Genomic DNA, 25,747 nt, shown 5'->3' with positions numbered 1-25,747 from the left:
GCAAATCCGCGAATCCGTATCGTAACCAGAATTTTTCAACTTTTCTGTCGCGCGAACGATCTTCGAGTTAATTATTAAAAGTTTGCCGTTGAAAATCGGGCATATTAATATCGAGAACAAAGATCGTCCATTAATTATCCGTTTCATATTTCGAGACTTTGCGAAAGGACTCGTCGTGATATGCAGCAGCGAAAGATATCTGCGAGATTTTCTTTGCGAGTATCTCTGTTCGGAAAAACTGGCGGGGGCCAGACGATTAATCATTGTCAGGGGAGGGCAACGCCCCTCTCGTTTTCCTTTTACTTTTCTGGCGTTTTGCCGGTGAAAAGGGTTTGTACGTGTACTTTATTAACGTAATAACAGAGATTACCCTGTCTGTGCGCGCGATAACCGGAGCGCGGATAATTGGTGGCTTTACGCCCCCTCGATAGGGCGAGTTATAAATGATCCTGGACATTATGCGACCTGTGACAGTTAATCTGATTAGGCAAATTGAAACGAGGATCTCGCGCGAATAAGTAGTAGCTGCTTCGTTAATCGGTCGTGTCAAAAAAAGGGAGAGAAAAAAAATATTGATCCATCACGCGATCATTCATTAAATTTTGCCGATGAGCGTTCAGGCAAGATTGCTCGGTACGTTCGTGTACAGCCGGGAGAGATATTCTCCTGGAAGGAAATTTGCATGCAGTTGCGCGCGAAAAGTTAATTATCGTATATCTCTCGCATATATAGGGTCCCGGACACGTGATGTATCCCGGAGTTCACGGCGTGCGCTACGTCGCCTCGGATGCAGCCGGAAATCGAGCCGAATGCCATTTCTCGATACACGTGAGAGGTAAATTTACGCTATTGTGCCCCTTCCACCCTATCCCGCGAGAGACCGGAAACGGGTTCTCGCGGCGAAACGTTGCGCAACGTCGATTCTTTTCAAACGTGAAATATTATCGCGTTTTCCCTCTTCTCCTACGTAAATACATATAACTCGTAATTGCGGAGAAAACAAATCGATCAAAATATCCTTGTTTTTTTGCAGAATCCGAGGAGGATCATAATCATAATTCCGAAGTGAGTATGAAACATTTTTATCTTCTCTCTCTCTCTCTCTCTCTCGTTTTCTAGAAAAAAACAGAAAAAAAATATTGCCTTTTATATATTAATAAATTTATAACGCTAAACTGAAAATTGCTTTTCCCCGAACGAAAATATCGAGATATCGATATCTTTCACGGTATAGCGAGAGCGTTTAAAGCGAAATGGTTTTGTCGCGCTCGCCGAAAGAGATCCTTTTCAAGGATATAGTCGTAGATTAAAGTCGTGAGAGAGAAATTCATGTGCGAGACCGGGGCTCAATGCACTTATCTCCTCGTTTAGCCGAGATTCTACAGAAGAAAGATGCTGATGTGTCCCGGCAGACCGCCCCAGCCCGTGCCGAGCTCCTCTTACGGCGTAAGTAGACGAGAGGTTTTTCATGATTACGCAAGAGAGCGAATGGGGAAAGGGAGGGAAGGGGTAGATGAAAATTCTCCGACTATCCTAATAACACGATTTGCAGTGGCAAATACCGAGCGGTTGTTACCTGAGATACACCAGGATCTTCTCGGGGGCTTATCAGCGGCATCCGGAACGTTGGCAGAACGGTTATCAGGATGCTGGCGCTTCTTATCGCGAACTTCCGCCCATCCAGCAGCAGACCCAGACTCGCCGAGACATTGCCGTGCCGTACAACAATGATAATTGTAAGTTATAATTTACAGATAATGTGCCTTTTTTCTATCGAAACAAACAGACTTATTAATGCAAGTAAATATTAAAATAAAGTTTAAAATGTCCTACAGAGAGAAAGAGAGAGAGGAGAGAAGGAGAAAGAGTAATGGCCTGTTTTAAGAAACGACAAAACTTTTTTAAAAATAGAACATATACTAAAATAGAAAAATGTGCGATTTGTCGCTATCAAGATTGGAATCTGATTTTTTTTTAAATTTATAACTAAAAACTACGCGTATGTAAAAATATGTATATATATAAATTTATGAATAATAATAATTTTTAAAAATATATATAAATACTATATTAATATATAAGATAATTATTATTTATATAATATTTATATTATATAAATAATATATAAATATATGTATAATAATATATAAAAATGTATTATATATAAAAATGATGTTTATAATAATAAATATACAAACAATAAAAGCATGGAAAATTATAACCACGATCGATAAACAATTTGTCTAACACTCTAATCAGCAATTCGAATGCAGCCACGGGAGAAGAAACTCGAGAAAATAAAAGAAGACGAAGAAGTGACATCGAGAGTATCGGCGATTAGCTCGATTATAGAAGACACTGCTGTTGGCTGTTGGCAGCAGCAACCCGCGGCATCGATCGCCCTCGAATTTACAGCCCGCGATCTATCTAAAGATCCCTAAAGGTGAAACGCGAAACGCGCGAACGACAGGAGAGGAACGATTTGCAATAACGACGACGTGATCGAAGAGCAAGCGGATCGGAATGTTGAACGTGCTCGCGCCTGGGAAGCTCGTCTTAACCCTACAATCGACACCACCCTTCGTCGTCGAGAGCGCCCTCGCTTTAGCCCTGACGATCTTGTTAGCTGCACCGCTGATCGTGCGCGTTTACTTTCTGCTCGTACGTGATGAATTATCTTCTCGCTCTCGAACAAGATACCCTCGCGAAAACGGCAGCGGTAGATTACGCGAGTATAAATGTAGAAATGGCGCGACACACAAACAGTGTAACAACTTTTATTCGTGTTTCTCTCGGCGTTTTCCCTCGGCGGGCGAAAGCCAAAGGAGAGAGAGCGGGTTATTTTTTTTATTTTTTTTCATACGCGACGTGCCGCGTTATCTCGGCAAAATGTTCGGGAACGCGCTTTAAAACGGCCCGAGTGTCGATAACTCTCGCACCCTCGCAACGCTTCCCGCGGTGTTTGAGCGGAAGCACTGCTGGACTGTAAATTTTCCAATTTCTTTCGCAACGAAACCGCGATATAACGCTGTTTGTAACACAATAGCGGCACCACGGTACCGCGATTCCATTCAAGGCGATGTACAGTTCGAGCGGCCGCTATATTATTAAATTGCCAAAGAGGAAATTTTCTCGACAAGATCTACGTCTCTCTTATACGGAAGCTTATGCGCAATTACAGAGAGGGAAGATTCGAAAATGACATTAAAATGAATAGCTCGTCGAGAAAAATTTCCTCCCTCTTTTCATGCCTACCCTAACTACGACTTGATCTCTTTCTGCGTACGTTCGGAATACGTTATTATGTTATTATTACGTACAGGAGCCATTGAAGGTCTTCGAGGGGAAAGCTACTTCCTGGGCCTCTCGTCGTCGTCGTCGCCATCACAATCGTATTCAATCTCGATCATTAGTGACGCATTATCCGGCGCGAATCGCGACCGAGTCCACTTCGAGTTCCAGTCTACGTCCGGAATCGACTCGCAAGATGAATTCCACGTCGGTTTTACCAAGCAGCGACACTACGTCCAAGATTTCGGGTCGAGTCGAGGAACAACGAATCGGAGATCGTGAAACGTTCTCGAAGAAACGTTCGTCGTTGAATCGTACCGCGGAACATCCGATCATCGATATAACGAATCTCGATTACAGAGCCTATCGTCACAAGCTCGTCGAAGCTACCCTGAGGAAGCGATACGACGACTCGCAACCGCCCGGCGACGTCGTCCTGAACTCGCTGCACCTCAACCCGGCCGATTCGGTGATCGGAGTGCGATTGAACGATCGATACGATCATAGCCTCTTCGACTTTGTCGAGGAATATTACGACATCGCCGAGGCGAAGAACCGGAGAAACATCCTCGAGTATCCTCGTCCGATGGACCATTTTTTGAGCAAAGGCACGAGAAGACCGAGGACCACCGAGAAGGAAACTGAAACGATTCCCGACGAGAGTATCGAACCTCGATCTCGCGCTCGCGAAGACGACGGGAATCATTTTCCGGAAAACGACAATGGCAACTTTGCCAAATCGCCCGGGATGGATAATAACGGGAATCCATGCGTTCCTTCCCTTCCGCGAAGTATTTCGCTCGAGGATAACGTCGTTTCTACCATCGCCAGGAGCGATTTAAACTCGAAATTGCAGGTACCGAGAAAAGAGACCGAGATTCCGCCGCGAGACTGTGTCGCGAAACCCGGACGTGACGTGGAAAAGGACGACTGTTTGCCAGAATTCACCGCTTCCGGCACGAAAAAGGAGTCCTCGTGGACGACAAACCTGGAGCGACCAGCGAGCGCCGGAAACGCCTCACCGAAGGACTGCGCGTCATCATCTCGAGCCGTCGTCACGTCAGTCGGGCAGAAAAGATCGACAAAGTCACCCGGGAGGCCCAAGACGGCCGCGACGAGCCGTTCGCGCGATTTTAAGGAGAACTTGGAAGATTATCCCACCCGGAGATCCCCATCGTCGGGCAAACGTCGTCATCACGCGGACGCGGAAAAATCGAACTTCATCTCGGCGAGTTCCAGCGAGATCGTCAGCGTCTGCAGCGATTCCAGCGGCAAGCGTCGTCGACGGGACGAAACGTCGCGTCGTTCGCGCGAGTCATCGATCAGCCGTGCGTCCTCGCGTCCCCCCTGGATGTCGGGGAACCTGCGCGGAACCTCCTTCAACAAGAAATACGGAAATAGTAATATTTTCCGGGATCCCGCGAAATCTACGCGACCGTCGACGTGCGAAAACGGCTCGTCTCGGAGAGGACCCGCCGTCTCGAGCCGAGAAGACCGACGTACGAAGGAATCCGACGTAAGTCGTAATCCGGTCGGGCGAAGAGCGGCGAGTTTTATCGCGTCTCGGGAAAAGGAATTTGTCGGCGCGTCTTCGATCGAGCAGCGTCTTACGACGTCGCCGGGATGTCAACGGCGGGACAAATTGAAGGATGTCGGAAGCGCCAAGCGAACGGAAAGTAACGAGGAGCGAAAGAGAACCTGGAGGACTCCCGACTCGATCGGGGAGGGACGATCCGCGAATACTCGCGACAGCGTCGCGTCCTTTTTACAGTCGAGAGCTCGGACGTCGCCGGTTCATCAGGACGTCACTTCCGCTCACATTTCTGCCGCGGCTTCGCTCGGGATGACTCGAACGACAAAGGAACCGAGATTAACGAGCCGATGCGGCGCGAAAAGGGAGCTCGGGAATACATCGCCGGATCCTGGGCGAGATCGGCGGGGGGAGGAGGAGGAGAGGTCGGCGAAATTAAATCGCGACGGAAGACGACGGTTAAGAAGCGCGGAGAATCCATCCAAAGGCGCGTCGCTAAGCCCGAAGATTGAATTATCCGCCGAGGTGTTAAGCCCCCCCGACGATACCGATAAATCCGCGATCCCCGATGGCGAGAGACCGGAGCGGGTTATAACCCGGATCGATCCTCGGGGAGACGTGGATGGAACTCGACCCGTCCCGAGTGCCAAAGCGAAGGATATAAAATCTAATAATGTTAACATTAACGCCGTCGCTCGGACAAAAGTACCGAAAATTATGCAGAATCCGCGAACGAGCAACAATCTTCCCGATGAGAGCGAAAAATCCGGCGTTTCCTCGATCTCGCATCCAGAACTACGGACGAGAGATGCAAATTCCGGGACGAAGAGCGGATTAAACGGCGCGAAATTGAATACTCGATCAAACAGCGCGGTCGAAATGAGATGCGACGAGTCTTCGAAGGTCGATTCGGAGGAATTGCAGCTTCCGCGACGCGACTCGAAGATGGATCTCGTGATAAATTCGGGTTTAAAGAGGTATATCAAGATGCTGAAACAGAGCCTGCAGGACAACGACGACAATAATAAAGAGGACGCGGTATCGTTGGTGTCTCTGAGCCTCTCGGATGTCATTTTGTCGGAACCGAAGACGTCCCTGTCACCCGAGGAGACACAAGAGTTACAAAATGTACTGAATAAGATTGAAAGAAATTCCGAGTTATTGGGCAAGAAGTCGTGTCCGGATATCGAGAGCGTTGTGTAAAAAAAAAAAAAGAATATTACATACACACAACATTTCGTCGATGCATACACATTTACAACATCGTGTTTTTCGAACGTAATTATTATAAGCTTTGTTATATAAAACGATTTGCAGTTGGTTGGGCATTAAGCCAAGCGTAACGAAATTTGAATGTAAACTCGTTTAAATTGATAGTAGGAATAATTAAAACAAAATACAAAGAGCGAAATAATTGGCGAGCAAACAAATAGAATCGTGATCGATGTTTATATATGTATATCTCCCCCTCCGGCATTATTATCTTTATCAAATCGTATGTATATTGCACTAACAAATATTATATTATGTGTACGTTTGGAATAATAATGTAATGTTTTTCCACGTGGAGCAAAATTTAAACTAAAAATCATTAAATATTTATAATCGTAAGAAATTAATATTTTTGCATTTATACATGAGGAACATTCTCATGTAACTTGATGTTTCTACTAAGTAAATATATTTTCAATATTGGAAAGTAAATTATCGCTGTTTTAATTTATATAATTGCAATATTAATTAAGAAAATTGGGGGTTGTCTCTCCCTCTCTTTTTTTCACTTTTTTTTCTAAACGACGTATCGTATTACTTTGCGCGTAAAACTGTAGGACCAAGTATAAACTTGGTGATTATTCAATAGCACAATCTCTAGCAAGGAAAACTAACATCTGCGACGTAACAATGAACCGACGCGATTAAGTGCCGTTGGCGAACCGCAAAGTAGTTAATGAACAGCCTCAAACAGTTCTCTCTCTCTCTCTCTCTCTCTCTCTCTCTCTCTCTCTCTCTCTCTCTCTCTCTCTCTTTCTCACACTTTGCCACGAGATGTTGCCGCATGATTTACGTACGAAGATTCGCAACGCAATCTTTTAAGCGAGTTAGCGCCACCACTTATTAATGAGACATAAAAAGTAGAAAGGGGACAAGGCAACGTGCAGACTGAAAGTGTTTTCCGGGATGACAACAGTCACTTACCGAAGATAAAACCAAGTTGCCCCGTCATCTTCGCGTGAAACACGTTTTCGCACTTTTGACTATAATAATATAATAACGACATGATCATAGTGACGAACGGAAAATGTGGAACTGTTGTCTTTAAAAAGCGCGCGTTTCTAAATTTATTTATTTTTCTTCTCTACCTGTGGAGAACAATTTGTCACTTTTTGTGAGCTCAAAGTGTGTTTTAGTCATAAAAAAAAAATTGATATTAGAAGAACCGCGCTATTAACGACGTTGTCGAAAGCTAGGTGGATCATCGCTATAATGTACTTTCATCCCCTTCTGTGCACCCTTTGATGCATCGGGCTTTCGGTGTAACCTAATCAATCTTAGTAATCTGACGTAGATTGACTTTATATGATTAACGACGGCATTTGGACAGTTTTTGTTTGCCACTTGGACTGTTCACACCAGCCGCTCTTTTCGCAACGACTAAAAGCTCCATCCAGAAGAGCTTTCCGGAATTTCTTCACGCCAACTATCTGACCTACCTAAAGTCATTTACACTAGTTGAGGCGCAATCAGCAACAGTTGATTAAAATGGCGATCCACGTTTTCGCATTAAAAATAATTGAATAATTATTTTGATAATTATATTTCTATAATTTTTTAAAATTCGAATTTTATATTATATATATTCTTTTTATTCTAAAACTGTGTATATTAGGAACGTTAATTTTATTTTTGCACTTTTATTTCTGGAAACAAAAAAAAATTCTCTTTATATACTCTTGCACTACATAAATAATGTTTCAATAATTGTGTTTATGAGAAAACTGAATGCGAAAATGCGTTCCCCTTGAGATAATATTTCCAACTATGCCTCTCTCATCTCTCTTACTCTCTCATTTATATACAGCGAAAGTCGATAACGGGAGAATATGTTCTCAGATCGACACTCCGGGCGACAGCATCAACCCTGGCAAACGCAGCAGCAGCGGCAGCAGCAGCAACAGCAGCTGTTGCACCGGCAATATCGGCAACGCGCGACGAGGACCGATCACGTAGTCTCGCCACCGACTCATTACGGTGGTGCGGGCCGCGTCGAGACGAGAATATTGCCGTCGCGGCATGAATGTTGCACGTAAGGGCAACCCGTGAACGACGTGTAATAAGCGAACACGTAAGTTAACTCGGTGCAAGGGAAAATTCAAAATCGCGGCCGCGGGAGCATCTGCGGACAATCTTGACTCGCACATGAATGGAGCAGCCAAAAAAAAAAAAAAAATAGAAAAATATCTCGTTTAGCGGTTTTTAAATAATTTTTTATTATTCTTTATTTTCTTATATTTTCCTCGCGCGGTTCTTTGAACAAATAGCGTACGATTATGAAGATTCTTATAATCATCTTTCTGAAATTTCTCGAATAATCCTTCGACTAAGATTCAAGATTCGAGTTTTATTATATTTGACAATAGTGATAATTATTTACGCGTAGCTACTGCTCATGAGTTAACGGTACCTATAGTAATATAAATTGCCATATGATATAATAAGAGTAGATATGTAGATATAAAATAAAATTCCGCGAGATCGAAGCGTCTTTGACGATGTCATAAAACTCGTCGTTTCTTCTTCTTCCTTTTTTATCACCATAATAATTATCTACAATACGATCGCGTCACAATTTATTGCAGTTTAGCGATTTTTGTAATATACAAACGCACCCACACACATGTATATGTATACACGTATATATATTTGATACATAAATTTTGTACATCTATAATAATAATAATAATATCGTGTTATGACAATCGATAACAATGATATGCGAGTGACGTGGAGGAGAGTTTAATTATTAATAAATAGTAAAATCTATCTGTGTGTGTGTGTTTTATCTACGCTACCGCAGACTCCGGGAAAGAAGGGAGGGAGATTACATTTGCACCGGCCGGGGATAAACTTATGCATCAGAATCAGAGACACGTGGATTCTTTTTTACAACTCGTTGTCCATGTCGAGAAGAGAAATCGATCGCCGAGTTAATCGTTAATTTTCCGCGGGTGTATTAAATACGTCGAATAATCTTTGAAGCGCAAAATTACACTCGACCCGAGTTCTAAGCTCGGTAAAGCTCGCGGCCTCTCTTCCCTCTGGTTTATCCGCCCTTTACGTTACGCTACCCTAGCCGCGAAACCATCGCGCGGTTAGAGACCGCGGTTGTTGAAGCCAGCTCTCTATCTCTCTCTCTCTCTCTCGCAACGAGCGTTATTAATTGATCGGTGACGCAAGCTCGAGCGTTCGTTGAAACATGGGAATGCGTATATGAATAAGTTGTGCGCCGCAAAAACACGTGTTGTGTACCCAACTTGGACTCTATTTCAGTAGGTTTCACGTATGCACAGCGAAAAAAAAGACAACGTGGTCGTTAATTGGCACGCATTAAATGTTAAGAAAACGTTTCTCTCTGTCGATTGTAAATATACGCTATTCATCGCCTCGCTCTTACGCAACGATGAATGACGTTGTAATTAAATGGCGGTTAATTATTCCTCGCGCCAACTGTGTAGACTTATTGCGCGACCGCGTATATACTTGTGAGATTACTTTTCCCGCAAACTCGCGAGAGAATTACCTCAAGAATTTTTTTTATTCGTCATTTCTCTTTAATATAAAATAAGATCGAGGGAGAGACGACGGGTTTTTTTTTTCTCCAACGATATACGCGAGATTATTTAGTCGTTAAAAAATGATGGAGAAAGGGATTGGCAAGTAGTGAAAAAAAATTACAAAAAGGTAGCAATTGTTAATTGCGTCGTGAGAAAATGATGGACAACTTCAATTATTCCTGTTACTCGAAGGAACGACCCGATATTATTCAATCGAGACAGAGTAGAAGTAATAATTGTTTCACATTGTTACTATACACCGTCTGTGTTTAATTTCTCGCGTTTATATCGATAGACACTTGAAAATTACGCAAGACGCGCTATCTCGACACCGATAAAGCGATATTATAACGCGTTTGCATTTCTCTCTATACTCAGTATTGTATTATCCGGCGTTTAAACACCAACGTCGGATCTCGCGACACAGCATTGATCCAGTCTATTGTCTGACCTGTCAGCCGGTGCATTCGGGGGGAATCTTATCAACGGGAAAGGAATCCTCTACTTTGGCGGATATTATACGAAGGACACGCGCGAGCCTCGTTAATTACCACCGGAATATATTTGGTAAATATGTGTTACATCATACACAAGTGGAAGTTTCGCAATTCTCGCTAGATACAGTGATGACGAAACCGCGCCGCGTTAATTTCCGTTTAACGTAAAACCGGGACTCGATAACGCGAATTTCGCGTTTACGCTACATCTCGCGGCATTGTATATATTACCATATTACCGGAGAGTGCACAACCAGTCTGCGGTTGCGATAAAAATTATATTACAAGGTAAAATTATATTATGCGGAGGAGAAACGAAGGGGGAGGGGGTACGATGGGGTTTTTGAGCCGCAAAATCGGACGTTTAATTTTATGCGCCGGAGAAATTTTATACGCGGTATAAACATCTGAATTGAATATAAACCATCGAGGCTTTTAAACCTTTCTTTTTCTTTTTTTTAAAGAAGATTGCGCATTTTTTCCCTCTACCCTTCTCCTCTACGTAAAATATTATTATCGCTTCTTTATAAGCGTCCTTACAACGCTACTCTATTGTTACGTTACTCTATCAAAAAGTGGCAGTCGACGCATAATTCGATCTCGTAAGACTATATCGAGTGCACGACAGGGACCCGGACCGAACCGGAACCAAAACCGATAACCGTTCCGTAATCGTTTTTTCAGTAGAACCGAAATCGTAAATCGTATTGAAATTCTATTAAATTTATAATACTGGAACCATAACCGGAAATTATTTTCGGTTTACGGTTCTTTTCGATATTTTTTTCTATTTTTGCGCAAATGACGCGGAAATGTCATGATAACTGTCTCCTTGAAGTGCAGTACAATTAAAAATAAATTATTTTTAAAATGTTCTGAAATACATGTATTATCGCAATAACGATAGCTGTGAGGATAATATGTTTTCCGTTATATATATAATATATATTTTTTCATGTATAATATGAAGTGTTATTTATATGTCATAAAAATTAATAATAATTTTTTAAATATAATTTAGAAATTAATTTAATTAGAAAAACGAAAAGTAAAAATTTTAAAAACCGGAACCGTAGCCGAAAAAATCGTAATTTAAATGGTTTCGGTTTCTTTTATATATATATTTATCACAAAAAATCAAAACTGGAACTGGAACAGTTATTAAATATTTTATTAAACCGTAACCAAAACCGAACCCTAATTTTGCTTCGGTCCGGATCCCTGGTGCCTGGTGCACGATTACCCTCGTTAGGGGGTGTACTTTCGTCTCCCCTGCTCGAAAAACTTTACGTATCCCTTTCGCCACGCGCGGATGTCGAGGAAAGGGGGTAAAAGGGGGAAAGTTGCGCGTGCGAAAAAATGGAGCCACCTAGCCGTATTTTATTTTCTCTTTTCCTCCACGTGTAACCTGCCGGACAAAACGGAATCCATTACGGAGCCTACGTAAGGAGAGACGGCGTCCCGTAGCCCGAGCGTCCCGTAGCCATTTCCATTTATATTACCTTATCGTTATTCTTCCGCGCTGCTTTTCTCTTCCCCTCTTTTCTCTCTCTCTCTCTCCCTCTTTCTCTTTCTTTCCCTCTCCCCGTCGCGTTCTCATCCTGACCCATTCTCCAGCCTCCTTATTCCCGACGAAGGACCACGGTGAAGATGCACTTGCTCGACCACCCGGCCTCGTCACTCGCTTCGTACTCGATCCTGTGACCGCCGATGTCGAAGCGACGACCCGGGCTCTGCGCGGAAAAAAAAATATCGTCGCCGACACAAATCGCGGTACTAATACTACGAAGAGGGGGCAGGGGGAGGAAATCCGCCGCGCGAGAGTGAAAATCCGCGGTGGAGTTTCGCACGAAAATTTGGAGCGCGCGCCAAGATATCCCGCTTCCGCGAGGATTTAATCGCCGAAATTCGTGGTGGAAAATTACGCTTAACTAATTTCACGGGGCTCGCGAACGAATCCACTTTGCGAAAATCCAAACTCGCTCTCCCCCCTCCTCTCTTTCTCGCTCTATCCTTTTCTCCGTATTTTAGCGGCCCAAAATTTACATAATTCATCAGACAAACCCCACACGGTTTCGGGTTCACAATATGATGAGGGAGAGTCGAGCTATAAAATTTGAGTAATAATTGACGTGCGTTAACAAATAAGCTAATTAAAGCGGCCCAATAATGTTGACGTCGCGCGTCAATTTTCAGATTGGCGCTAATTAATCAGTCGTTTGATGCGCCGCCGTAAAAGAAATTGTAATTGCACGTACATTATAACATGCACGATCCGCTCCCGTCGTATTCAAAGTATTCGTATACATATATACATATGTACGTATATGTGAATTTTTCCATTTTTATCCCGCTCTCTCGTATTTATCGAAGAATTTTCGCGCATTTATAAAATGGCAATCTCCCTCGACGTTACGTCAGATAATATCATACCTCGATAATAGGTGATTTCCGCGCTTATAAAATTATTAATGATTATTGAAAATGGGAGAAAATCCCTTTTCATCCAATCGCAAAATTGGCGCGATTATTAAACACGCGTAATGCGACGCATATCGCATATCACAAACACATATCAAATGCGCGGTATCGAATGGAGGCTTTTTATGGTATATCATGCATAAATATTGATGCACTTGGTTATCGAAATATTATCCAATTTTTGTTCGCAGCGCCGTGTTGCGATGATATTAGAGACGAAAATCACATGCATGTTAATTATAATGTTGATTATCGGACAATTATGTAAATGCCAATTTATACAAAGTACATCGGAATGCTAATTGTATAATTATTCGTGCCTAAATAAATTAATGACGTCGCAGAAAAAAAATCTACAGCCCTCCGAGACAAACAAAAACTGTGTATCTTTCGATCGATAGAAATTTTAGATATATTATATCTGATCTTACCTCATTGTTACTGATCCTCGTCACCTTGATGTTATCCGTGAAGGTCGGCTCCGTCCACGTGATCGCAGTTCCATTTCCTCCGACAACTTCGATGTCCCTCGGGCAGTCTTTGACTTTCGGTGCCTCGCCGCCTAGAGAATTCAGAGATTAGCAAATTGAAGTATAACAGCTGATCCACCCCATCCCCCACCCTCCATCGCGCTCTCGTTTTATCATCCGCGCCGGTTCGGCGAGGAAATTGCGAGTCGTAAGAAAACTTGGTCGAATCGAAACGCAGACGGCGTTTCTGAGAAAGTTCGATTTCCGCGTCGTCGTCGAATGATGAATCGGCAAAACGGCGAGATTATACAAGCGCAGAAGACTCGCGTCTGTGTGAGCCAAGTTCGTTTCTCGCGCATCACGTATATAAAGTGACATTGGTAAGAAAAAAAAAAACAAGTTTGCTCTCACACATACACTTTTACATCTCGAAATACATTTTTTATTTAAACGAACGAATGGAATAATTATTATAATTATTATTAAATGTAATTATTCTTACAATTGTTATAATTTTAGTCATTATAATTTTGTTTAAAATTATTACAATTATAATTATGTTTCATAATCTTGTAAAAGAGAAAGAGGAGAAGGAGGAGGAAAGGGGAGAAAGATGCACTTTGATCTTTCTGTATCGTGCACTCATTGGTCTAGAAAAGCTGCTTATTCATGCGCCAAGTCCGTCGCTCGTTACGTCTTTCGCGAGAAAGAAGTAGCGATTCTCAAGTTGCGCGCAGACTTGTCCGCAAAATCCAGGCCAGAGCGTTCCTCGGAGAAAACTCGGCTGGGTGCGAGGGAGCGTCGGTGATGAAGTTGGAGTTTGCATCAAATTAGTTTCGTCAGCTTACTTTTAGGCACACAAATAAGAACTCTGTACTACTTTTGTACGGAGATTCTCGCCGAATGCTCAATCCTCAAATGCCGTTCGGTTAAACAAACTTGCACGTTAAATTGTTTAAAGGAACTTAAAATATAAAATATAAATAAAATGAGAGCCGTTTGTCTCTTTGATTTTACATTTTACTGTATATTTTTGAAAATATAGAGATATAAAGTATCAAACATTTTAGATGATGTAAAATAATTATATATGTATATATTTTTTTAATTCGCGATAATAAAGTAGGGAAAGTCTTTTTTGGCTCAAATCGTCGCGCAACACGTATTTCGCTCACGTCTTGGGAGATGCACATCAGGGGGTGGAGGGTAGACGGGGTTGACGCGATGCAAGAGACGTAATATTCTTAAGATGCATTTTAAAGGATGCCGCGATGTCGGCATCAACGAGAGGGAAAACTTTTGTTATACGAACAAGACGACCCGCGGAACAATTCGCCAGCGAGAGAAGCGATGATACAATAATGTACTCGCCTCTTTTCGCCGAAGCGCCAAGTGTAATTGCTTGCTCGCACGGCAATAATCTTTTTCGCGCAAATCCCGAATCTCGAGAAACGTAAACAAAGGGAGGAAATATTTCAATCTCGCGCCGTTAATCATCGGAGAAACTGCGGAGTGTTCAGTGGCGGCTCTCTCTATAAGTGATGTACAGCGAGCGCTCTCTCCATTCTGTTACAGTTTATTTAACATGTGTTCCTCCTCCGCGATGGAATTAGCCGACCTCTATGTGTTATCTTCCATCTCTATCCGTTATTAATCAAGATTTGCAATGTTCAAGAGACGTTTATCCGGTACCTTCTGCCGAGTGCAATCTCTATAATCCGGATTAATTAATGTAAGGGAGAGAAAGAGGAGAGAGAAGGGAGAGGAAGGAACGTACGTAAATTAACTGAGAAGTATAAGCGACCTCCTCGAGTAAATGATTGCGTTTTTAGGAACTTGACATTTACGTACGTAATATAAACATTTATATATATCACAGAGCATTTACAGAGCGCTCGTCTTCTTTTTCTCTAGTAGAGATCGAAAATTATTGACGAGTTTGCATTATACTCTTTGTGTCGCTCGAGCAAGAACAATGGGATATGAATTAAATCGAACGAGAAATTTTATATGTATATGTACATATATTGTCGAGATAACGCAAAATGAGGGTTCTCGCGCGCGTTTCCTGCCAATGTACAAATTACAAATTACACGTTGCACAATTACAAATTAATAATCGCCATTTCTCGCTCGTTAACAGAGAACTGTCATTATCGCGGGCGTTCGAACGGGGCGGAATCATCATCGTTATTACGTTTATATACGTAATACGTCGTTAACACGCATTCGCGCAGATTAATTACCTTTGATGATAATGCGTAGCGCGCAGCTGGACTGCTTCTTCGATACCGGGTGTCGCGCGAAGAACGTAATCTCGTGCACCCCGGGCTTCAGGCTGGCCTCGAGTCGGGTGCCCCAGGACGGTTTCGATCTCACGTATCGGAACCAATCGAGATCAGTCGCCGGCTGATCGAAGGTCACGAACGCCTCGTCCCTACCGGGCGGTAACTCGGCCACGACGTCTCTCGGACACTCCAATCGGGGCTTGCTATATCCTGTCGCAAAGAACGTCGTGAAAGGAGGAATTTTTTACCGTCGTCAATTTTTCTCACGCGACGAAAAAGCCATAAAAAAGCGAACCACTCACTCTCTCTCTCTCTCTCTCTCTTTCCTTCTTCGCGTCTTTCGTTGAGATATAAAGGAGAGAAGGATAGATTTTCCAATTTACAAAATTCTTTATACTTTATACTGAAAATTTAGGTATCCGTATCTGTGTATAAAAGTGTACGTCAGATTCAGATGCAGCTTTTAAGCGAGATCGAGAGAGGGAAGAGGAGAGATTGCCGAGCTATATTTCCCTTATCGAAATCTCGCGCGACGGAACATCTTTTTATAGAAAATTCCATACTCACGGACGCATCTTCCGTGCTCCGATCCGTCCCAAGTGCCATCGGATCTACAGGTCAACTCGTATTCACCCCGAAGCTGATACCCACGAGGACACTTTAGGAAGCATCTCGTGCCGGGTCGATTGGGCACTTTTCGCCTGTCGCGCCACAACTTGGACGTGGCTAATCGGGAACATATTAAATAACCACGACCGACCGGATTTAACGGGAGACACGCGATGCTATTTATGTCTGAAATGAACGGGACAAAAATCAGAATTATCTGTTTCCCCGTAACGTAATTTAAATCAATTAAAATAATATTATTTCGAAAAAAAAACACCGCTGTTTTTCTTGGAAAATTTCACTTTTCTAAACACGATAGAGATAATCCTCAAAAATATCATTCTATCATACTTAAAAAAAATAATACGCTCGAGGATATCTTTGAATAGAAATCGAAAGAATTTTACAGCAGGATATCGAAGAAAATTATTCTAAAGACTCTTATTAAATTGACAATTCAATAGCAAATGTCATTCCAATTAAATTATTCATAACGAATATTGATCGTAGAATGAGAGACGCGGTGGAGTGTTTTTTTTACCCAAAATAATATTATCCCAATTAACGATGACGGAAATAAACCGTGGGGATATTTAGTGGCTATTCATCGGTGAGGAATTCACTCATTCATCGTTCTTCCGCACTAAATGCAACCTGCTGGCTTGTGAACCGACAGCATGCACTAATGCGAGCCCAACATTCACGTCTGGCTCATAAACCGCGCAGATTCCGCGCGTAATCTATGTACGTGCAGCAGAATCCTCCACATTGACGCAGTGCTGTATGTCAGCTGCCGCATCAGTCGCTTCTACAGTATCAAATGCGATATGTACATGAGACAGGAATTACAACTCCGCCAATGTGGCGACGGAGAGAGGAAGAACCTATCCTAGGCGCTGATGCATCCGCGGAACTCGCTCCTGCGTGACAGCTTTGCATAATGCTATCCTCGCGACTAACGCGATGCCGGGGTATTCCACCCCGTCGAAAAATGCGCGGTGCTTCGAAATTTATAAAGTTACACATAATTGAACGTTAAGAAGTTGCCACACAAAAGGACGACGTTGAGTGAAAACTTGTCGGATGGGGGAGGAGGAAGGAAGTTGACTTGAAATTGGCCGAGGAAGTCTACTCGCGTAGACGAGGGAAAAGCGTGATGAGAAACGGCTGAAGCACCCTGTACATCGTACATCCATAGACACACATAGTACATATTGTACATATTCCAACATGTGACGACATGTTTTGCGCGAGTATAAGCAGAGCATGGAAAGTGATTTATCAAAGGAACACGTACCTACGCAGGATTTTCCATCGGATGACAGGGCTTTTTCATCCCCATCGCAAGCGCAGAAGAAGCTACCGTCTGTATTCTCGCACACCTCTGCGCATCCGCCGTTATCAACCACGCACTCGTTGATATCTAAAGGCACAAAGAGAATCTGATGAGATTTTCATACGTCATGACAAATCTTATTATAGTATTATATTAAGAATATACATCGTATCAATTATACAAATGCATCATCAAGTGCATCTTTATTATTATTATACAATTTTGAATTTGAATCATTTCTCTCTTCTTTCATAGTCACTCACGTTATACTTTGTGCAATCGATTAGGAAATTGCATCGAGTAATTTCATCTCGGCGCGATTGTATCTTTAATCTAGGATCGGACTCGACGCCTTCTTATATACGAGAACGTCGCGACGGTCCCTTGACAGATCAGACCGATCGTTTTCGCTACATCACGCTCAAGTGTTATATATACTATAAGACTTCTTTCATTCGCGCCGTAATGACTCCTTGGTCGGCGATCTCGCTCTTCTTTGGTCCCCGATCTGTCTTTCAATCGTCGGCGAGATTACGCTAAATTGACCGAAGTGGCCGAGTCCGCTATTGCCTCGAGCACTCTCAATGATAGCAGAAAGCACTTGACTTTCGCTGCTTTCACGGCGTATAAATCTGCGCGGAAGTATACAGGGTGGACCGTACGATGCCAAGCTTTTAATTTCAGCTACGGAATTAACCCTTCAATTCCCATTGTCATCCGCAGACGACACTTTTATCTTCTGAACGCGATTAAATTAAAATTAAATTATTACATTATTATTATTCTATTATCAAATTATTTCTCAATTTCATGTAAAAAAAATTTTCTAGAGAAATATATAAAAGATTTTTTCTTCAAGCGACTATATAAAGGGAATTGAAGGGTTAAATTAATTTTTTCTTTTTTACAATTGATTAAAATCAAGATTGAGATTTAATACATTTATCATCGAACAAAACTCATACTTTAGCATTTGTTAACATTTTTATTCGCATTTTTTTTATCTCTTGCACATTTTGCATTAATTTCGTAAATATTTTAATGCGAATTTTAATATGAATTTTCATTCAATATGAATTTTCTCGTGAAAATGGGCAAGCATATATATATTATATATATAGATAAGGTTTATTTGCTTATTTGAGAGGAATATTACTACCGCGACAGAATTCCTTGTACCGAGAAAATCTTGCTCGCAAAAGAACCGCGCGAGGGAAAGAATTTCTTTTTTTCATCGTCGCTCCAGTTTTCCCCCTGAAATCCACACTCTGTATACACTACTCCTTCAGCCGACACCTCGGCCGTTCTTTTCAAGTTTTCCGGAGATTGTAAGATCATCGCGAAAGTCCACTTCTTCCCGGAACGAAGCGTCGCGCGTTGGGGTCTTTGAGAGCAAAATTAAAATTTCGCTTTGATGCGAGGAATATACCGGAGATTTTCATAAACGCGACATTTCGCGGAATCGTTCGCGCATCCCCCTTTATCTTCCTTAAAAAAAATCTCAGACCTCTTCTGGTCTCTTAAAGAAAAACTTAACATCTTACCGATTGTCAAGTCTAAGTACATTTTACGGGTTGCTCCTTCGTCGAATATAGCCGCGGATTTTGATATTTTACACACACATACACACAATGTACATACATACATGCAAGGTCTGCAACATCTCCACTTCAATGCGACTGGATAATGCCGATCATCGTGGGATGCCGTTCACGTAACATTTCCCCGCTATTTAACGACCGAGGTTGCGAGGGAAAAAAGAGACGGAAATGGATTGAATTTCCGTGGAATAAGATTCGCAGACGTGCGAACGTGAACGCCTGTGTAACGTTGTATCAACCAGGAGCTGTAATGTTTCTGTCGGTATTCACGACCGCGTCAATTGTAATTGACGGATTTACGCCCCGCGAAATTGGATTGCCAGTTACGAGGCTTCGGTGTACAACGGCGTGAACTGTACATTGTATCGAAAAAGAGGCTGCGCGAAATCTCTTTTTTTCTACATTTTTTTAACGTAATAATAGCGTACGGAAAAATTTCGATACCCATACTCTACTAGATAATAATCGCTCAAAATTAAAATTGGTACAAGCGTGTCTACAATTATAAACGTCCACAGAGACACGCGTAAAAATTTTGTTACCATTTGTTTTATACATTATTGATATGCGCAAAGTAAAAAAAAAGAGAGAGAAAAATGAAAAAGCCACAAAAGCATTCCCCGTATAAAAGGCCGATAAAAGCACTGCGTTTTTCCGATCGCGTTTGCGCGCGTCTTGCAAAACGGATTGCAGCGGGACTGCATTTGTGCAAACGGCGAGGAGCCGCTTCGAGATATTTGAAAGTATTGAGGAAGAGAAACCCGCACGGGACTTCTAAGAAGGTTACTCTCCCGAGGAATGCACGATTGGCGAGAGAGAAAGAGCCCTCTCTCTGTCTCGCATTCTCTCTCTTTGGCCAAAAGCATCCGGTAGTGATATAGATATCGTCCTTGCGGGGCCGTGAGATTACGATTCTTCGGTACTTCGCTTCACGCCGGAGAAAGGGACGTGAGGCAACTCGGATTTCCTCAAGGAAATACTAAAGCCGCCGCGCACTTTCGTCCGGAATCGCGTACGAGAGAATCGTCCGAGAGGGATGTTTGCGATCGAAGGAACTTAAATGGCGCGCGGATGTCGGTGCGAAAAGAGCTCGAAAAGAGTTCACAGAGTGCTTTTACGAGGCAAAAAGTAAAAAAATATATAGAGCGTGGAATACGCGCGCGCGATAATAAAAAAAAAATAAAGAAATTGGAAAATTGTACAGCGTATATGGGGTTTACAAATTATTGTAAAAGATGAAAATGACGCGAGCTTATATAGAAGATAGGAATTTATATTAGTTTAACTTACTTGTGATTCGAGCAACCGTGCTAAAAATTTATGCGGATTCGTTCGTGCGTTCTAATTCGAATATACTACATCTGCATCATCCAACAATAAATTCAGGGATGTATGCAGGGATATGCAGTCTCGCGTAAAACTCGGAGAAACCTCATTATTCTAATAATACAGCTTTTAACGAGAATCGGACGCGCAACGAGTTTGAAATTATCGCAAAGCTGCCGTCGTTATTGATTTGCTATCAACAGTTTGAGAATTGCTTTTCAATCCTTTCGACTTGTCTCGAGCATAATAGATTAACATACATCGACGAGACGCGGGAACTTTATTATAATTTATATTCTATATAGGGACGAGAGAAAATTGAAATTTCCAAATTAGTCGACTCACCGATGCACGTCCTGTAGGAAGTCTGTTCGTAACCCGGCAGGCAAGTGATGGACAGCCTCTCCAAAATTGGCCGATCCTTCAGCTCCATAGGTCGCGCGCATCGATAGGAACCCGGGGTGTTGATGCAGCCGTAGCGACAAAACTCCGTCTGAAGATCCGGCACCGAGCACTCGTCCACATCTACGGGAAATGATTGTCATTTGTCAAAAACGCTCGTCCCGCGAAAATGCTTTTTCGTTACAGAAAAATGTCGCGCCGAGTGACATGCCGCGAATATTCGCATCTCAACTAAGTGCATCGCACGCGGAGCGTCGATATGTCACCAAGATTTATTTTCGTTTCGATCGCGTAAAACGTCATATAAATCGCGTAGGTCATTTCGCGTCGAGGGAGAGATATGTACCGTTGAAATTAAATTATATTTTGTCAGACAAAAAAATCAATATCTTTGAGATATTTCGCCGAGAGAAAGAGAGGGTGAGTTAAATTAATAAGCGAAATCTTCTTACAAAATCAAATCGCGTCCAATCGAATTACTTACCCTGACAAGTCTTCCAGTCGTCCTCGAGGATGAAGCCGTCGGGGCAGAGGCAGAATACCCGACCCATCGTCGACAAACACGTGTGGGAGCATCCGGCATTGTTGACGCTGCACGGACCCGTGTGCCTGTCACGCTCGCACGTGTGATTGTCGGCGGCCAGGGATGCGTCCGGCAGACCCTCGCAGGAACATTTGTATCCTCCCATGAGATTTCGGCAGGTGTCCTGGCAAGGACCGCGGCCGTTGTTCAGTAAACATTCGTTGATGTCTGATGGCAATAAATAACGATGATTTTTACTCCACGCGCATTAATACACACATCTCGTAGATATATTTGCGAATAATAAAACTCTGACGCGCATTTTATGGAAAAGATGAATTAAATTAAAAGGTATATAAAGAGCGAAATGAAAATACTGCGTGAAAATTAAAGTGCGAAAATTACGAACTGATGGTCGGAATAAAAATGTCTAGGTATATAAATATTTCGCGCAAATCGCGGGAAAAATTTTCAGAGAAAAAAAAAAAAAAAAAAACCCGTTCGTTAATAATAATTCGCGCTAGCGATGCATCATCACTTACCGACGCATTTGTTGTCGTCCAGCAATCTGAATCCCTCGTAGCAGGAACAGACGGGACGGCCGTTAATTTCGTTGCAATCGTGCTCGCAGGAAGCCTCGGCGCATACCCGGTCTGGGTTTTGCTTGATCTCGCACTTTGGCACCTGTCCGAGCCACTGACGGCTCCTGCAGACTAATCGGCTCGAGGAAGATGCCATACGGTAGCCTGGCACACACTCGTAATCGGCTTCCAAATACTCGTGCCCCGGGGTCGAGGACCTTTATATAATTGCGACGAAAACGAGCGGAATTAAGGGAGCTATTTTTACGATAAAATCCTATTTTATGCAAATTTCGCATTAACGGGGACGGGGAAGATAAACGCGTTTTTATTACGATTCTCGTGATTTTTGCAAAGGGAAGAGAAAGAGAGAGAGAGAGAGTTTGCCGGTGCAATTTTCAAATAAATCTCGCTTTGATTAAATTCCTCCGCCGATCATTATTACAATCTCAATAATTAAATAAAACGTATTTAACGTCATCGATGTTCCGATAAAAAAAAAAAAAATACGAAGTATTCGATTCGAAAACGCTCGCGGTATTCAATTATTGAAATCAAAATGTAGATCACGTGTCGTATATATATAAAGCCGTGTAAATCGGTGATGCCAAGATTATCCCGTGCATTGAATTACGAATGACAGAAGATAAGGGGATAGGAAGAGAAGCACTTACTTTACATATTTGATCAGAGCGTGGCGGGATAGAGGCGCCGGTAGGAACGTCCCGTTTATGCAAGATAAGTCCCCATTCGTGCCCTCCTGCGTCGAGGACGTCGTGACTTCAGTGCCTGTTTCTTCGTCGTCGCTCTCGTCCGAATTAATTATCGGCTTTCTCGGCAGATGAGAGCCGAAGGTGCGAGGAGAAATCGACGATGGGAAGGATCGTCGGTCGTAGCTTGGCTTCAGCTTCATGTACGCGTTATAGTCCTTCAGGGTCCTCTCCAGCACCTCGTTCTCCAAATCCAGGATCGGCAGGTCCTCCTTGCTCCTCGAGTAGCCCAGCATCCTCTCGGCGTCGTAACGCGAGTTCCCGAAATCAATTTTACCGCTCGACGGAGGGACGACGAGGTCCTCGTCGGCGCTTTTCTCGTCGTCCTCGCTCGTCGACTCGACATTGTCACGTCCGGTCGATTTCTTCGGAGAGTCATCGAAGATACCGTCGTCCAGAATCGACGAGTCCTTCGACGCGAACTTGGAAATCTCCATCTCGAGCTGTTTGGAGAATTCTCTCTCCACCGTGTCGGCCACCATGTAAGAACCGCGACGAGGAGGCGTCGTTCTTGTTAGCCTCTTAGTCGCCATCTCGAGCGTCGAGTGATGTCGGAGACTCGATGGCGTTGTCGTACCTTCGTCGACAACCTCCGTCAACGAGGTCGAATGATCGCCGGTGACGTTCGATGATTTTCCCAAGCTCGACGAGCGATCCTCGACGTCCTGTCGCTTGTCGTTTTGTCGCGGGCTCTTCCCGCCTCCTCTGTTACGTCCCTTCCTGTCCTTCTTTTTCCGTCTTCGTCGTTCCGCACGGGACTTTCGCGCTTCCCGACTCCTCGGCCTTGACTTTGAAAAAGGGTCGTTCCTCCTTCGCGACGATTGATCCGATATCTCGTTCTCGCGACTGTCCTCGGTAATGTCCTCGGTAACGCGATCCTCGATATCGGAAGATTTACCTCGACGACGTTTCTTGCGCGTTCGGCTTCCAAAGTTGCCCTCTTGTTGTTTACTCAAGCTTGCTGAAGGGAATGTAGCAAAAGCAGATAAATTGAAGTACGCGCGTATGACGGATGATTATAATCGATCGATGCAATTTTTTATCGTTTAAATTTCTACTATTTCTCTGTTTAAACATGCGAAATATATCAAAATTCGTAAGAATAACGCGAGCGCGCATATTTGCGTAAGGAGAAAAAATTTCCGGAATAACACCGGAAGACACTTCGGTGTAGAGAAATCATATCTCGCTCGAAATATATTTTCGTTTAGTCTTCGTCTACTCCTTCGTAATGTGTTTTTCATTATTAGGAAGACGCGATTTTACTCACTGACATTTACGTTTCGCCGAAGAAGCAGAATTTTTGCACCATTTTCCGGCCAATGGAGATATTTGTTGCCTTCATCGCCGCGGGTCCGCGCTCTCGTTTCCATCTCCATCCCCCCCGGCTCCTTGATAACACCTCGCGACGAGAGCATCCTTCTGTGTTTCTCGAGTATCTCCATTCCCTCAGAAGACGCGTCCCGGCTAATAGATAACAATAGCTCTAAGCATCTTTGTTCTCGCGAGAAACAAGAGCTCTAAAGAAGATACTGCTAAATAGATCCGCTAAATAAATCATCGAAGAGTACAAAGAGAATCGTGCTCGCGTGATCGAAAATGCGTTTCAAATCGCTCTCTTAAAAAATTTATTTTTTTAAGGATCAAACTATTTTTTCTATAAACGTGTCTTTACACGTTAACAATTTTAGTCTAATACTACAGTTAGCAATCAAAGGGCGATATAAATATAAGTGTATATAAAAAATAATTTTATCGACAATCGTATTCTTCTTCGCAAACATTACGTGATTATTATTGATCAGGTCAGATCCAAATGAACGTTACTTTGATCCTATAACCATTATGATGAACCTTTGATCCTATAATTACAACGGGGGTATAATTACAGTGTAATTCTATTAAAGATATTCCCTGACATCTCCGTATCCATTCGACCGAACCGATGCGGGGTTTACATGTGACAAAGCATATGTCATCGAATTGAGAGAGAGAGAGAGAGAGAGAGAAAGAGAGATCCGGTGGATCTTTGCAAAGAATCTCGTTTCTCGTATTACTCTCGCGTGAACTGGCTCTCCTTCATCGCGTTACGTGTTCGGAAGGAGAGATCCAGCGAGAGAGAAGCGGTACATTTTATACGGTCGAGGAGACCTCAGGTCGATATCGATATACTTTACCTATACTGCCGATGGGTTTCCAGAGCGCTTTCCGGCTCGTCGCCGGAAAGATCCGATCTCCTCCTGTCCCCGAATGTACCGCGTGTTCCGGCATTTTGGCAGAGTCCTGTAAACGAGCGGATTCGACCTTAAGCCGATTGGGTCGCGGCAACCGATACGGGCAATAGGGGTGAGAATGGGACGGAGAAAGGGGGAGGAAGGGGGAGAAGACTCTTCCCGTAACTGCATCTCCGCGGGCGTTGCAGGCAGCGAGGCGAAAATGCGGAAGTTCCATTGTGAAGTTTGCCGGAGTCGCGCACTTGGCCGCGAGTGGGTCGGGAAACTTCGACTGTTACCTACTACAATGAAACTCCGGCACACGGAACCGCGCGGAAGTCATCGGTCCCGGACTGTCATTTCGCTTCGTCGAGCGAAGCGTTCGTTCTCGGCCAGACGAGACGCGAAGTCGCCGATATGGAAATTTCTTTTAACGCGCGAAGACGGCGATAGAATCGAGTCGAGAGACGAGAGGGAACGGAAGAAAGAAACCGGAAAAGGACGATCTCGACGACAGGAGAGAGGGAGAATAAGAGCTTTCCAAAGGGGAGGGACGTCTTTAAATTTTCGGGAGTGTTCTTTCGATGACTTCTTAAAGTCTTTAAGTTTTTACAATGTCCGAGAATGCGGCGAGCGTCTCTTTATATACGTTTATACGAAGAAACTTCCACGGGTAAAAGAATTCGCGTCTTACTGGAATACAAATTTTTTTCTTAATAGACTCGTAATTTTTTTCTTCCATTCTCCTCTCTCGGGCGGCAAATGAATCTCGCTAACGAAGAGATGCCTGTCCGGATGCCCGGAAAAGTTTTGTGGATTATACTCGAAACTTTCGCGAAGGATCTCAATTCGAAGAAGAAGCGAGACCCGGGCGCTATTTTCCTCCCCCGTTTCGCCGAAGGTAGCCCATCGTGAGTAGCATCTTCGATTAATCTCTAAGCGATATCAAGTGGCAATTGGTATATAATCCGGCGATAATCGATTTTCCTCATTGCC

General features: G+C 43.2%; 4 protein-coding genes across 10 annotated transcripts in view; 3 read left to right on the top strand and 1 right to left on the bottom strand.

Annotated features, from left to right (window-relative positions):
• The window catches only part of LOC145935285 (uncharacterized), a 38,012-nt gene extending 29,734 nt beyond the window's left edge, over positions 1-8,278 (top strand). Inside the window, exons 17-21 of one of the 3 annotated variants that reach the window (XM_083036452.1) lie at positions 733-835; positions 1,034-1,065; positions 1,372-1,446; positions 1,553-1,736; positions 7,934-8,278. In XM_083036452.1, coding sequence (XP_082892578.1) covers positions 733-835; positions 1,034-1,065; positions 1,372-1,446; positions 1,553-1,736; positions 7,934-8,130 — 591 coding nt within the window. In that variant the 3' untranslated portion in view covers positions 8,131-8,278. Of the gene's footprint in view, positions 1-732; positions 836-1,033; positions 1,066-1,371; positions 1,447-1,552; positions 1,737-1,818; positions 1,941-7,933 lie in introns of those variants that run through there. The other 2 variants (XM_083036454.1, XM_083036455.1) reach the window with 2 other exon arrangements.
• On the top strand, positions 2,524-6,025 carry LOC145935128 (uncharacterized). Its single transcript, XM_083036236.1, has 2 exons — positions 2,524-2,661; positions 3,323-6,025. Exons 1-2 carry the CDS (start codon positions 2,524-2,526, stop codon positions 6,023-6,025), a joined length of 2,841 nt encoding a protein of 946 aa, XP_082892362.1.
• Positions 6,236-25,747, bottom strand: part of LOC145935286 (uncharacterized) — a 26,955-nt gene continuing 7,443 nt past the window's right edge. For 2 of the 5 annotated variants that reach the window (XM_083036457.1, XM_083036456.1), the window contains exons 2-12: positions 24,716-24,821; positions 23,809-24,005; positions 22,443-23,499; positions 21,730-21,986; positions 21,149-21,415; positions 20,608-20,787; positions 17,297-17,422; positions 15,958-16,185; positions 15,349-15,600; positions 13,064-13,194; positions 10,215-11,884 (exon numbers count right to left, since the gene is read on the bottom strand). In XM_083036457.1, coding sequence (XP_082892583.1) covers positions 11,774-11,884; positions 13,064-13,194; positions 15,349-15,600; positions 15,958-16,185; positions 17,297-17,422; positions 20,608-20,787; positions 21,149-21,415; positions 21,730-21,986; positions 22,443-23,499; positions 23,809-24,005; positions 24,716-24,821 — 2,912 coding nt within the window. In that variant the 3' untranslated portion in view covers positions 10,215-11,773. Of the gene's footprint in view, positions 7,078-10,214; positions 11,885-13,063; positions 13,195-15,348; positions 15,601-15,957; positions 16,186-17,296; positions 17,423-20,607; positions 20,788-21,148; positions 21,416-21,729; positions 21,987-22,442; positions 23,500-23,808; positions 24,006-24,715; positions 24,822-25,747 lie in introns of those variants that run through there. The other 3 variants (XR_014425191.1, XM_083036458.1, XM_083036459.1) reach the window with 3 other exon arrangements.
• Positions 10,082-25,747, top strand: part of LOC145935289 (transmembrane protein 53) — a 24,510-nt gene continuing 8,844 nt past the window's right edge. Inside the window, exon 1 of the mRNA XM_083036462.1 lies at positions 10,082-10,221. The gene's annotated coding sequence lies outside the window, so the exon portion shown is untranslated. The remainder of the gene's footprint in view (positions 10,222-25,747) is intronic.

This window comes from Prenolepis imparis, unplaced genomic scaffold (genome assembly GCF_030444845.1).
Source record: "Prenolepis imparis isolate NDT839.2.m4 unplaced genomic scaffold, iyPreImpa1.0 SCAF_4, whole genome shotgun sequence".
NCBI classification, from domain to species: domain Eukaryota; kingdom Metazoa; phylum Arthropoda; class Insecta; order Hymenoptera; family Formicidae; genus Prenolepis; species Prenolepis imparis.
The sequence above is the reverse complement of the archived record's forward strand: the minus strand, read 5'-3'. Positions and strand labels throughout refer to the sequence as shown.

What these genes read in the sequence shown, in the direction of transcription:
- LOC145935128 (XM_083036236.1), top strand. Translation starts at nt 2,524, where the DNA reads ATGTTGAACGTGCTCGCGCCTGGGAAGCTCGTCTTAACCCTACAATCG. An exon ending in TGCGCGTTTACTTTCTGCTC is followed by an intron (nt 2,662 to 3,322) that starts GTACGTGATGAA and finishes TATTACGTACAG; the next exon opens with GAGCCATTGAAGGTCTTCGA.